We start from the raw sequence: 14,347 nt of genomic DNA, 5'->3' as shown, positions 1-14,347 counted from the left end.
GAGCCAGTGGCTCATGTTTATAATCCTAGCTACTTAGGAGGCTGAGATAGGAGAATCAGGGTTCCAACCCAGTCTGGGCAGGAAAGTCTGTGAGACTCTTATCTCCAATAAACTACCAAAAAGCTGAAATTGTGGTTCAAGTGGTAGAGTGCTAGCCTTAAACATAAAAAAACCTCACGGACAACACCCAGACTCAAGCCCCAATATGGGGACTGGAGGGGTGGAGTTTGAAGCTCATTCTCAAGGCATCAAAGAGCAAACCTGAGAGCGTGGGAAATCAGGAGAATATATGGGAATGCTGTCATTTCTTACTGTGATGTTTAATGTCATAGATGCAAGAATGAATTCATTTAAGTAACTGAAATTCTACTAAAGCTTCAGGCTTTTAACTTTCAATTATCCAACTCAAGTTTATTTCCTAATACTGTTATTAGGAATTTACAAATATTATTGGATACAGAAGAGAAGTTTCACATTTCCTCCCATTTATTTACAGAATGTGTCCTGAATTCTCTCTTAATTATGTTTAAGTCTCACACTAAAGAAGATATTGGTCATCTTTATGTAGGAGTTGCTACAGATTGTGCATAAGAAACACAGAGGAAGGCATTTTTAAGTGGAAAGTGAGGGTAAGAGAGAACAGAAATAAGACCTCCCCTCTTCCCACCTCAAACAGTAAGGAAAGGATGACCAACATAGTAAACTCTAAGACAACGTTGTACCTAATTTTAGTTAGGTGAACAAGTCAAGTCTGTTTCTAACTAAGCAATCCATCTCCAAAAGATAACAAGGAACTCCAGGACCTCACTACACTTCCAGTGATAGCACCATCCTAAAACTGCACTATACACATATTGTTCTGCCAACCTATGAGTTTTCTTTCATGCCAGTTGGGAAAAGCCTCCTGGCAGACCTTGGGCAGCCACACCCTCATGTCCCCAGGCAGGAATACTAGAAAAGATCCACAGAACCAGGCAGGGAATGTGGCTTAGTGGTGGAGTGCTTGCCTAGCATGCATGAAGCCCTGGGTTTGATTCCTCAGTACCACATAAACTGAAAAAGCTGGAAGTGGTGCTGTGGCTCAAGTGGTAGACTGCTAGCACTGAGAAAAAAAGAAGCTCAGAGACACTATCTAAGTCCTGAGTTCAAGCCCCACAACCAGCAAAACAAAACAAAACAAAACAAAATCCACAGTACCTCCCAGTGACTGGGTATATATAAGGCATCTCATGTGAGAATTCCATCCTCCTTTCCAAGGGAGCACAGAGTGTACATTACTACCTGGCATAAATGAAGATAGGCTTCCCTGGCCCCCATAGAACAAATAGTGAAAATATCCTTATTCTAGTCATCACCTGCAAACTAGAACTATGCAGAGCCACACAAGAGAGAGAGCTGGTTCCCTTAGATGTTGTGCCATGTACGGAAACTAGCATTTCATAGTGCCCACGCTGAATAACGCTGTAAGAGGGGCTCCTCTCAGAAAAGGGGTCCACAGGCAAGACAATGGACTGGAGCAAGACCAGCAACCAGGGGCTCAACAGAGAAGACCTTATTTGGAAGGCTCTGGAACACTCAAGTGCATTGCACCTGGGGTCTAAAGAAGCTTGGGGCTGCTGGTGGTGACAAGATTAGAGGATGGAAAGCAAGGGTTTCTATGTTAAAGAATGAGGTATATAAAGCCCCAAGACCTCTTAGGAATACTTCAAATAAAGGCCCACTTCTTAGGAGCACAAAGTTTTCACCAATGAGTAAAAGCATGTCCAGTCATGTCCTGTCTATGATACAAACTCCTAGCATAGTATATGTATTTGGGTGTGTATGTATGTATGTATGTATTTTATTTGTCAATCGTGGGGTTTAAACTTTGGGCCTGGGTGCTATCCCTTGGCTCTTCAGCTCAAGGCTAGCACTCTACCACTTGAGCCACAGCAGCACTTCCAGTTTTCTGGTGGTTAACTGGAGATAAGAGTCTCATGGATTTTCCTGCCCTGGCTGTCTTTGGACGTGATCCTCAGATTTCAGCCCCGAGTAGCTAGAATTACAGGTGTGAGCCACTGGCACCCAGTCTATGATATATATTTTTAATTCTGCTATTCATATAATTTCCTCCCTAAGGCATGTTATAGAAATTAAGTTATTCTTCAAGCTGGGTCACAAACCTCCTAATTTACAGCCTTTCTGTTCTGGAGTGGCTGTAAATTCTTAGACCTACCTTATCTGACAGTAGGTCTAAGACTCCATTTCAGAAGGGGTCCTGCCCCATGCCTAAGAAGAAATTCTGATGAATCTGCACCCTTGCTGGGTCTCCACTCAGTCAAGTAGAATCAAGTCAAACTAACATGGTCCAATAACATTTCTACATAGTTGTCCATGCAGAAAAAGTGTTCTAAAACCTACAAGGATGGGATTCTCGGAGTTTCTGGACTGCTAAACACATGGAAGCTGAACAAAAACACACTCATATACCAAGAAGGTGGTATTCTCCAACTCCATGGGAACAGAAGCTCTGTACTCAGGACCCTTACAGACCTTGCTTAACATGTTTCTTCATCTGGCAATTTACTTATACCCCTTAAAATACTCTTTACAATAAATTGGTAAATGTAACCAAGTGTTTCCCTGGGTTGTGTAAGCTATCCTGTAATATAATTGTGCCTTAGGAGAGGGTTATGAGAACCCCAACCTATAACCAGTCTGTCAGAAGTTCTAGAAACCTGAGCTGCAGGGGGCAGTCTGAAGGATACAGCCCTCACCCTGTGGAATCTGAGGCTATCCCTTGTTAAATAGTAGTTGGCTTCTGTTCATGGATCCTGGCTCACTCATAATTTCTTCTTCAAGGCAGGCTATAGAAATTAGAATTCTTCTTCCCCAAAGAGGATCACAGGGACACTAATCTTCCCCAGCCTTTGTGTCAAGAGCTGGCTATAAAGAAATTCTTTATATATACCTTGCCTGATGAAGATGGCTCCATAACAACCATTTATTATCAGAATAGAATCAAATGAGAGGACATTCAGCTGATGTCTGCTGCAAAACTGAATGCTTGCTTTCTTGTGGAGAGAAATCTCCACACTTTTTGAGGTCACAAGTCTTCTGTGTTGACTGTTGTAGTTTGAAGGCATACATAATATCCAAGGTGTTTTGGTTTTTATTTTTTTGCCAATCCTGGGGCTTGAACTCAGGGCGTGGGCATTGTCCCTGAGCTGCTTTCTGCTCAAGGCTAGCACTGTACCACTTGAGCCACGTCGCCATTTCTGGCTTTTTCTGTGTATGTGGTACTAACTTAGGGCTTCATGCATGGTAGGCAAGCACTCTACCACTAAGCCACATTCCAAGCCCTCCAAGAGTGTTTTTTAAAAAGCAAGGCTAAAGAACAATTATTAACTGCCAACAATTCTTGAAATTTAACTTTACCCAATGAGTGTCTGACCTCTTAGTCACAGTTCAGCAATGCCTATAAGTACAAAGGGCATCTGCAGAGCCTTAGAGACTGTTTTCTCTGCACTGTTCCCCCAAAGTGTCTACAAGGAGGCCAATTTTGTTCCTTCCCGGAGAGTAGTATTATCAATTAGGTGATCATCAATTTCATTAGCATGCATAGGGCCTATGGTGAATGCCCTGGTCATTGTACAATTAGTCACATCATTTCTTTAGTATAGGTTAGCAGCATGGTGACATAAGCAGATTAACTCTGGAAGCAAACTGTGGTTGAGCACACACCCAGCCACAATACCCATTCACCTCACAAAAAGATGAGGTGCAGATGAGTTTATCTTCTGGCAACTGTGACAAAAACCCAGCTGTGCTCCATACATGCACCTCCCAAAGGCCCTGGCCTCCTGACGCTGTGGGAATGCCTTCCAAAGTTTCCTCAGTGTGATCACCAGCATTTACAAATTGGGAAACCCCAACTGCACACATGCTCAGGAATTTGCCCTTTAGAGACATGAATAACCTCTGGCCACAGGCAAGCCCCACTGGGCTCTAGAATGTGACATGTGTGACTGCAGCTCCCTGGCAAGGCTCATCATTGGCCTTGTAGAAGGCAGCACTGCCTGGGAATGTAGAAAGCTGGAGCCAAATGAGCTGTTCTTTGAAGTAGTTTTCCAACCACCTGCCCCCTGAGGGATAGGGAGAGGGGGGCTTTTCTCTGTGCCACAGACCTTTCCATTGAAAATTTTATTTTCCAGATTGAGTCTTAAACAATCTGGCTGACAAGTGGAATAAAACCATGCCTGAAACACATGAAGGCTGTATTACTGATGAATTTTAAGTGATCATAACAAAGGAAACTTAAGAGCCTTTCCCTCCTGTCTGGACATCCTGGCTACCACAGGCTGTGACAGAGAGAGGAGCTCAAGCAACGCAGCTGACTGCTCTCAAACCCTCACCAAGTTTGTCTGTGGATGAGATAATGTCAGCGGGCACGGAGGAGTCCAGATCAGCATCCAAAATCCCCAGGGGGTCCAGCTGTGCTACATGGTGCCCTCGTATCTATGAGTGGACCAACAATGAGAGGGAAGGACACACACAAAAGGACAGGAGAAAAAAAAAGAGGGAAGGGGTAAAAAAAGTAAAATTACATTAAAATTAGCATTTACAGATTAATTCTCACCCACGTTTGAAGAAACAGTTACTGGAGCATCATCAAAATTTACACAACTAATTCCGAGAGGATCAAGTTTTGCAATGTGGTGACCCCTGACCTGGAATAATAACACAAGTCATTAAGCAGATCCAGTGAGCTGTGGGAGGGGGGTAAAAAGTTATACTTCATGCAAATCTTTCCTAGAGTGGAACATAGAACAATGAATCCATATAACATAATTAGCCCTACATGTATAAATACATTGTTATTAAAAAAAATAAACTCGAGTTATGATAAACTGAGACTATTTTGGGGGTTCCTTAGTTTCCCTGGGTCATGGCAATGAGCTATGTGAGGGAATTGGAATTCAGTGTGGAGAATTCCTTACTGTGACAATAAACATTTCCCTAAGGAAGAAAATGAGAGGTTAGGTGTGGCTGGGGTACAGTACTACATAGATGAGGTATCATCTTACTAAGGGAAACTCTGTCTTTTATTACATTCATGTGCTGAGGCAAGCATGGGCTCTGGCTCCAACACTCATTCAGTAACTTGTACAGTGGCCAGAACAAAAATATCCCACTACAATATATACTTAATGCATCTCATCTGAACTATTCAAAAACAAACAAAAACAAATGGAGAGACTAGTGTGTAGCTCAGTGGTAGGGTGCTTTGCATGTTTGAGGCCCTAGGTTCCATTTTCAGCACTGCAAAACGAGAAAAACAAACAAAAAATAAATTAGAAAAAACAGAAAAAATTTTTATTCTAATTTTAAGTTCTTTCAATGTTGGGGATTTCAATCATATTTTTTTTTCTTTTTGGAGGTGCTGAGGTTTGAACTCAGGCTTCATCCTCAGCTAGTCCACAGTCATAATTCCTTGCTAGCAGTGTGAGAAATTTAAGAATAGCTGAGAAGCCACTGAGAAACCATGTTAAAGATGTTACTATAACATGTGCAGGAAATGGTTAGGCATAACCTGTTGTGCTGTGCACCTTACCTAGAGACAGATCTTCTGTCTTACTTGCCACAGCACGGTGGGAAAGGACTGGAGACCTAGGCCTATGGAGCACTGTGTCTCCAAGAAACAATCATGGGGTGGAATGGAGGACCTGAGGTATAAGTTACCAGGTTGCCACTGCTTGCGGCACGACACATCAGATCACCACCTCTTGCTGGTGATGGTGCTTGGACTCCCACAGGAGATTCTAGAAGGGAGGCACCAGGCCTGCTTTACTCTACCTTTTCTCCTTAGGTCTAGTCACAGAAGGAGGCCGTTTCGTATGTGTGTGTTTGATACTGGGATTTGAACCTCATAGTCAGCTTGCTTGTTCACAAGCTGGCACTCTACCACTTGAGCCATGCCTCTAGCCCCCTACAAAGGGAGTTTTAAGGTCTAAATTTCTAGTTTTACCCAACATGAAGTGGAAATGCTGCATGACTCATGTTTTGGAGAAAAGTCAGGAAGGATAAGCACAGTTCTAGGGACACACCTGGTAAGAATGGCTACAAAGTGGCATGTTTTAGGGGAGTTCTCGGTCTCTTGCCCACATTGTGCAGGCTAGGCTGGCCTTCTCCTACCCTGAACCTGTGTGTGTCTCCAGACTCTACACATTTTTTTTTCCCTTATACTATTCAGCTGTTAGTGGCTGAGACGAGGGTACCAACCCACCCCACAGAATACCCTCCCTGTCCCTGCTGGGTGAGTACCACTTTTCCTGGATACTCAGATACTGATATTATTTCCCTGCCCACAATCATTTATGAAAAGAAGACACTAGTATGAGGCAGGCAGGAAAGGTGGCAAAGGAACTGCCTGACTAGGGTCAGCCTGGCTCCTTTTCTTGTCCCAAAGCAAAGAGAAAGTACCTGGGATTTAGAGGGGGTTAAATGATGACAAATGAAGTAGCCCCTGCTCACCTGATAGGCCCTGATGAGAGACTGCACGGCCAAGTGGTCCTCCACGAGCTTGTCAACATTAGGCTGGCTCTCCACCAGGGACTGTGCCTGGGCCATGGTAGCCAGGGAACTTCGGCTCAGGGAAAGGGGGCTCTGGTAGGCTGTGCCTGGGGGAGCTCCGGCATTGGTGTTGCGAAAAAAAACATCCCATGACTAAAGACAAAAAAAGTAGAGGATTACCTTATAATGGCCATAGAGAGCTGCCCTTCACAAAGGCAGTACTGCCTCTGCCTTAAATTCCTACTGTGTTTTGGTTTTTTCAAGCTGAAATGATTTGTTGTACAGATACTGTGAACTATTAATGATTTATTTGCTTCAAGGATGTGTTTGTAAACATACTTTTAGAGATCAGATTACAAAGACAATATAATTTCACTGCATAAACCAAGAATATTAAAAACTAGTTTTAGTGAAGAACCCAATGTATATCCTATAAAACCAAGGAAAGTAAGGGAAGGGATGGGTAAGAATTTTGAAAGGGGTGATAAGAATCAAGATATACTGTATTCATAAATTGCTTTGTTAAATGGTGACTCCTTTGTATAACTACTTAAAGATAATAAAAAAAAAAAGGCAGGCGCCGATTGCTCACACCTGTAATCCTAGCTATGGAGGAGGCTAAGACCTGAGGATCATGGTTCAAAGCCAGGCAGGAAGTCCATGAGACTCTGATCTCCAGGTAACCACCAGAAAACCGGAAGTGGCGCTGTGGCTCAAGTGGTAGAGTGCTAGCTTTGAGCTGAAGAGTTGAGGGACAGCAACCAGGACTAGAGTTCAAGCCCCAGGACTGACCAAAAAAAATTAAAAAAAAAATTAAAAAAACCCAAATCTCTCTCTCTCTTTTTTTTGGGGGGTGGGGGGTGGGGTGGGGAGAGAAGGTCTGGTCATGGGGCCTGAACTCTGGGCCTGGGCGCTATCCCTCAGCTCTTCAGCTCAAAGCTAGCACTCTACCAATTGAGCCACAGCACCACTTCCGGCTTTTTTCTTATGTGGTGCTGAGGAATCGAACCCAGGGCCTCATGCGTGCAAAGCAAGTGCTCTACCACTGAGCCACTTTCCCAGCCCCCCTCCTTTTTTTTTTTTGTCAATTGTGGGCTTGAACTCTGGGCTTGGGCATTGTCCCTCAGCTCTTCAGCTCAAGGCTAGCACTCTACCCCTTGAGCCATATTGTCACTTCCGGTTTTCTGGTGGTTAACTGGAGATCAGAGTTTCACAGACTTTCCTGCCCAGGGTGGCTTTGAACCGTGATCCTCAGATGTCAGCCTCCTGAGTAGCTAGGATTACAGATGTGAGCCAACAGCACCTGGCTAGTCTTTTTGTTTTTGAGGCAGGTCTCAATAGGTACCCCAAATCAGACTGGAACTTCCTATGTAACCCAGGCTATTCTCAAGCTCAAAATCTTCCTACCTCTGCTGAGTACAGGATTTCAGGTGTGTATCACTATGCTGAGCAAAAAACAAGACAGTTTTGAAGATGAAACACTGTTCTACTGCAGTATATTTTTCTGTCTCTAAGAATTTTCCATTAACTATGATTAGATTGTCCTGAAAAACTCAGAAAGGAGCTGGCTGTGGTAATTCACATCTATCATCTCAACTACTCGGGAGGCAGGAGCAGGAGAATTTTGAGTTCAAGCTCAGCTTTGGCCAACTGAGCAAAATAATGAGAATATTGAAAAGAGTGACACTTATCAAGATCTCCTGCATTAATAAACAATTGCAACTCCTTCTTACAACTAAAAATAATAAGCTGGGTGTCAGTGGCTCACACCTGTAATCCTAGCTACACAAGAATCTGAGATCTGAGGATTGCAGTTTGAAGCCAGCCCAGGCAGGAAAGTTTGTGAGACTCTTGTCTCCAATTAATCACAAAAAAATCTGGAAGTGGCCCTCTGGCTCAAGTGGTAGAGTGCTAGCCTTGAGCAAAAGGAACCCAGGAACAGTGCCCAGCCCCAGAGTTCAAGCCCCAGGACTGGCAAAAAATTAAATAAATAGGGCTGGGAAGGTGGCTCAGTGGTAGAGTACTTGCCTTGCATGCCTGAGGCCCTGGGTTCGATTCCTCAGCACCACATAAGCAAAAAGAAAAAGAGCCAGAAGTGGTGCTGTGGCACAAGTGGTAGAGTGCTAGCCTTGAACTGAAGAGCTGAGGGACAGCACCCGGGCCCAGAGTTCAGGCCCCACGACTGGACCCCTCCCCCTCAAAAAATTAAATAAATAAAATTATTTTTAAAAATCGAAAATAAGAAAACCAAAGGGTTGGGCATGGTTCGAATGACAAGAGTACTTGCCTAGCATGCATGAGACATTGGGTTCAAGCCTTAATGCTGAGAAAAAAAATTTGAGAGGAATATACATATATATTTTTTGAGGCGGGGGGCAATCCTGGGGCCTGAACTCAGAGTCTTGGCACTGTCCCTGAGCTTCTTTTGCTCAAGGCTAGCATTCTACCATTTGAGCCACAGCGCTACTTCTAGCCTTTTCTGTTTATGTGGAGGAATCGAACCCAGGGCTTCAAGCATGCTAGGCTAGCACTCTACCACTAAGCCATATTCCCAGCCCCGAGAGGAAAATCTTGACTAGACTTTTGTCCTTACCTTACAGGATCCTCTTACAAGACACTATCCATATGTGTCCTTTGTCTTGGGCTTGAGTGGTTATCAGATGTCTGTCTGTCCCTGGGGACAGGGAATCTATGACATCTGTCCTTAACATTTTCTGCCCTTTTTTTTTTCAGTGCTGGGAATCAAATTCAGAGCCTTTCATGTGGTAAGGAAGAGTTCTACCACTGACATACATCTCCAGCCACTCTGGTTTACTTACTTACTTATTTATTTATGCCAGTGCTGGGGACTGAACTCAAGGTATTGTCTCTTATTTGGCTTTTTCAGTCAAGGCTGGTGTTCTACTATGTGAGACACACCTCCACTTCCACTTTTTTAATGGGCTCTTTCATAACGCAGGTAAGGGCACAGACATACTTAACTCAGGTCTGCACTACTGTGAGAGCAGAGCTGTATGATTTTGATATATAAACCTGAAAATTCCCCACAACCAAACACAAGCCTGGCTAGCTATATGCCTCACATGAGACAGTCTGACCTCTCACTGAAAACTTTTTTTTTTTGTCGGTCATGGAGCTTGAACTCTGGGCCTAGGCTCTCTCCTTCAGCTCTTCAGCTCACGGCTAGCACTCTACCATTTGAGCCACAGCATCACTTTCTGAATGGTTAATTGGAGATTAGAGTCTCACAGACTTTCTTGCACTGGTTGGCTCTTAACCAACCCTCAGATCTTGGTCTCCTGAGTAGCTAGGATTATAGGCGTGAGCCACCACACCCGGCTATTTTTTATTTTGTCAGTCTTGGGATTTGAACTCTGGGCCTAGAGCCTCTTCAGCTCAAGGCTAGCACTCTACCACTTGAGCCACAGAGCCATTCCAGTTTTTGGTGGTTAACTGGAGAGAAGAGTCTCATGGACTTTCCTGCCTGGGCTGGCTTTGAATTGCAATCCTCAGATCTCAGCCTCCTGAGTAGCCAGGATTACAGGTGTGAACCACTGGTGCCTAGCTTGAAAACTATTTTTTAAGAAAATTTTATGGAATGTTTAAAACATTGTACAATGCACAATATAACCCTAATAATACGCACTTCAACTACTAGCACTTGAGAGGCTGAGATAGGAGGATTGAGAGTTCAAGACAGGATCTTGTATCCCAGGCCTGAGATACACAGTGAGTTTGAGACCAGTCTAAACTTTATGGAGAAACTTTATCTCAAAGAAAAACAGAAACAAAGACAAATATAGATCTCTTTTCTAAAAGTAATCATTAAAAGCCAAACTATGATGAAAGCAGTGGCTCGTTGGTAATCCTGGGTACTTGGGAGGTGGAGATCAGGAGATAGCAGTTGGAGGCCAGCCTGGGCATCAAAATTTATCTCAATTAACTGCTGTTAACAATAGTGTAACATACATGGTATCTTAACTCATATACTTAGGGTGTACAAATAGGAGAATAAGAGTCCTATATCAAAAATAGGCAACATAAAAGGGATTGGCAAGCTGAGTGGCAGTGGCTATTCAGACTGAGATCTTAGGATCACAGTTCAAAGGCTGCCAGGGTAGAAATGTCCATAAACCTCTCATTTCCAAGTAAGCACCAAAAAGCAGAAGTGGCGCTGTGGCTTGTTGTTATCTCTGCCCATCCTTCCTACCTCTTCACCAGCCTGAAACCTGAAACAGTCAATCACTTGACTGTGAGTCAGCAAAGGACCCCAGGCTCTGAGGTCATTTCCTCATCCCCTGTGGTTATTTCCTGAACCACCCTGGTCATGCCTGCCTAGGATAGGAGAGGTTTCCCAAGCATCATTTTTGCATCAGCTCTGGTCCTGTCACCTGCCTTTCCCTATATAATCTGGCTCTACATGAGTCCCCCCTCTTTCCCTCTCCTTCCTTCTCCTGTCTCCCCATGCTTCCACCTTCTTGGTTTGCTCTCCTCCCAATAAACTCTTTTTTCTGCCTCAAACATGTAGTGGTTTCCTTTCCAGCTAGTGATAAGAGTGCTATCCTTGAGCAAAAAAGCTTAGGACAGTGCCCAGGCCCTGCCCTGGGTTCAACCCTGACACACACAAAGTTGGTAGAGTGGCTCAAATGGTAGAATGCCTGCCTAGCAAGAGCAAGGTCCTGGGTTCAACCCCGGCATTATAATATAGATATAGATATCTATATATATGTTTGTGAATATACAAAAAAAACACTGAACTGTAAGTCTTACAGTGGCATGTCATGTAAATTATATTTTTCTTTTTTTTGGTCAGTAATGGGGACTGAAGAAGATTCTGAACAAGGAGGCCTTGCTAAGTCCCTCCAGTTTATTACTAATAGAAAATACCCATTTTTTCTCAGATTATACTTCTGTATGGTTTTCCATACAAAAAAGAAAAAAAATAGTTATCTCTACTTCTTTATGTCTTCTTTTTTTTTCTTTTTTGGTCCGTCATGGAGCCTGAACTCTGGGCCTCATCTTTTCAGCTCAAGGCTAGAATGCTACTCCTAAGCCACAGCGTCACTTCTGGCTTTTTCTGCTTATGTGGGGCTGAGGAATTGAACCCAGGACCTCATGCATGCAAGGCAAGCACTCTACCACTGAGCCACCTTCTCAGCCCCGTGAATTATATTACAATGACAATCTTTAAATGTATTAACAATTAACCTTTCTGGTTGGTCTTCCTTCCTTGCTTGCTTCCTTCCTTCCTTTGTTTGTTGGTGGGTCGTGGGGCTTGAACTCTGGGCCTGGGCACTGTCCCTCAGCTCTTCAGCTCAAGGTGAGCTCTCTACCACTTGAGCCACAGTGCCACTTCCTGTTTTCTGATGGCTTACTGGAGGTAAGAATCTCATGGACATTCCTTGCCCGGGCTGGCTTTGAACCGATATCCTCACATCTCAGCCTCCTGAGTAGCTATGATACAAGCGTGAGCCACTGGCGCCCAACTCAAACTTACGCTTATGAGATGGAACAGAGGACCCCTAGGGCAAGCTCTATCTACCTCCCACCCAGACCCTGCCAGGTTCTGTGCAAGGACAAAGTGTCAAGAAGCCCCATGGCCATGTATAAGCTTGGTAGATGTTCCTGAGTGGTTCTGATTTCATAGTGCTTTCCTAGGAGGCCTGAGAAGCTCCTATAGTGTATTGCCACTTCTGTGATTAATAACAGTTTACCTTGGCTGTTCATAATCCTGGGAATGGACACAATTAGAGGGTGCATATTTTGTCTGTCAATCCTTATCCTACAATTAGGGGCTGCATATTTTGCCTGTCAATCCTTATCCTACAAGCAGAGATGACCAAGAATTATATACTTCAGGTGTCCACTTTTCTTTTAGGAATAGAGGTGACCAATGATAACACATCTTGGCTGTCCATCCTCATTCTGAAAGCAGAGATGACCAAAGACCACATGCAACAGCTGTTTAACCTCAAACATATTTAGGCCCAAGAAGCTGCTAGAAGGAGGGCATTAACTTGAAACTAAGTAGCTCCTAGAGAGCAGCATAACACATTTCTTTTAAAATATTTTTTCCACCCTCTCATCATGGGAATCAAACACAGGGCCTTCCCCACACTAGACAAGTGATCTACCAGTGAACTACAGCTGAAGCCCCCAAGTTTCCTCAACCCTGAAAACATCTTTTATCTCTCGGAACCCATTCAAAAACTCACTAAAAAACCAAGGCCCTGGATTGTGAGTTCTCTGTACCCACACACGCTTTCTTATCTTGGGGGGCAAGCAAGAGCTGCTTACAGATCCCGAGGCCAAGTCATAGCAAAATCCATAATTTTCTATCTTTAAGCTAAGCATGGTGGCACACGCTCATAATCTTAGCACTTGGGAGACTGAGGCAGGAAGATTGAGAGTTTGAGGGCTACCTAGTATCAAATATAATAATACTAATTATTATTATTAAGTTAGCTTTAAATAACAACAACAAATTAGCAGCAGCAGCAGCTGAAGTAGGAATAGTTAACCTGCAGCAATACCCTTGAGCTGGCATTACTTACTCATTTGGTGCATTGGTAATGTGAACTGTATCCTCCAGTGGGAGAGGGTTGGGCTTAGGCAGTTGCCAGGCAGATGTTAACAAGGCTAAGCAAATACCGGCACAGCAATAATCACAGAAAAAACTCTAGTAGCTCTAGTAAAAGTGCTACACAATAACCGGCAAGCTATTGGGCTTGACAATGAAGAGTTTCACGTGAACCCAGTTGAAGCATGGAGCCTAAGGTCAAAGACAGGGGCAGCCAGCAGGGCTGGAGGATTTTTTTCAGGCCAGGCCTTGGAAAGAAGGCTGGCATGATCATGAACATCGGGCATCCTCTCTCTGACCTTCTTTTGTACTTAGAATAAAACTCTAGGTGATTTTCAATTGGCTGAAGACAGACAGAAATTCTGCTTGTATGGAACTCGGTCAGAAAAAACTGGTTCATACCGGTACTGCTGAGCTTCCCAGAGGAAAATGAGAATGTAACTCAGGCCTTCCTCTTACTCCCCCACCCCCACCCTAAGCCTCACTTCACTCTCCAGAGTCAGCTCTACTGTAAGACAAGGGCCTACCCTGACTGGCTGCCTCTCCCTTACCCTACCCACACCAGGCAGGATTGCAGCCTCTACAACCTGGCTTGAAGCCTTATTAAAGGTTTTCCCAACTCAGGTGACACATAGTTCTGTATCCAGCAAGCTGAATACACACATTTGGCAAAACCCACTAACACTACACACTAAAGTGGGTAAGTCAGATCTCAACAAAAAGAATTTTTTCAAAGGCTTAAAAGTAAAGGTTTTTTTTTTGTTTATTTTTTAGCATCAAGCTTCACCTCTCCACAGAGTGGCAACAAGAAGGTAAGACTATAGCTGCCCAAGGTAGCTGTTGACTGCCCCCTTCCCAAGTGTCTCTGACGAGATCACTTCCTTTTTGGAGGAATTAAGCAATGCCAGTCCATCCCCATTTCTCCTGCACCTCTACATCTCTTCCAGGGCTCCCATTCCCAAGCCCTTCTTACATCTTTGTCTTCCATGCCACCCTGGCTTCAGTTGCTCTGTGACCTGTAGTAAGGCCCTCACCATTCCTGCCTCTGCATACCCCACTTACTCCATCCTTTCCTCAGGTCTGGCAGCTGCCCTTCTTCCTCCTGAAATGCATATCCTGGCTGGTCCTTGTCAATGCTAACACTTGGCCCTGGAAAAGTTTTCTTCTACCATAATGCCAGCGTTGTTTGTCACTTTCTTCATTTGGCTCAGCCTG

General features: G+C 44.0%; 1 protein-coding gene across 3 annotated transcripts in view; it reads right to left on the bottom strand.

Annotated features, from left to right (window-relative positions):
- The window catches only part of Ogdh (oxoglutarate dehydrogenase), a 78,808-nt gene that overhangs the window by 43,591 nt on the left and 20,870 nt on the right, over nt 1-14,347 (bottom strand). For 2 of the 3 annotated variants that reach the window (XM_042702420.1, XM_042702421.1), the window contains exons 3-4: nt 6,514-6,705; nt 4,395-4,497 (exon numbers count right to left, since the gene is read on the bottom strand). In XM_042702420.1, the coding sequence (XP_042558354.1) occupies nt 4,395-4,497; nt 6,514-6,705 (295 nt within the window). Of the gene's footprint in view, nt 1-4,394; nt 4,498-4,618; nt 4,710-6,513; nt 6,706-14,347 lie in introns of all 3 variants that reach the window. The other variant, XM_042702422.1, reaches the window with a different exon arrangement.

Source organism: Dipodomys spectabilis, unplaced genomic scaffold (assembly GCF_019054845.1).
Source record: "Dipodomys spectabilis isolate Male_0828 unplaced genomic scaffold, ASM1905484v1 ptg000322l, whole genome shotgun sequence".
NCBI classification, from domain to species: domain Eukaryota; kingdom Metazoa; phylum Chordata; class Mammalia; order Rodentia; family Heteromyidae; genus Dipodomys; species Dipodomys spectabilis.
This window is presented reverse-complemented; position numbering and strand designations above follow the sequence as displayed.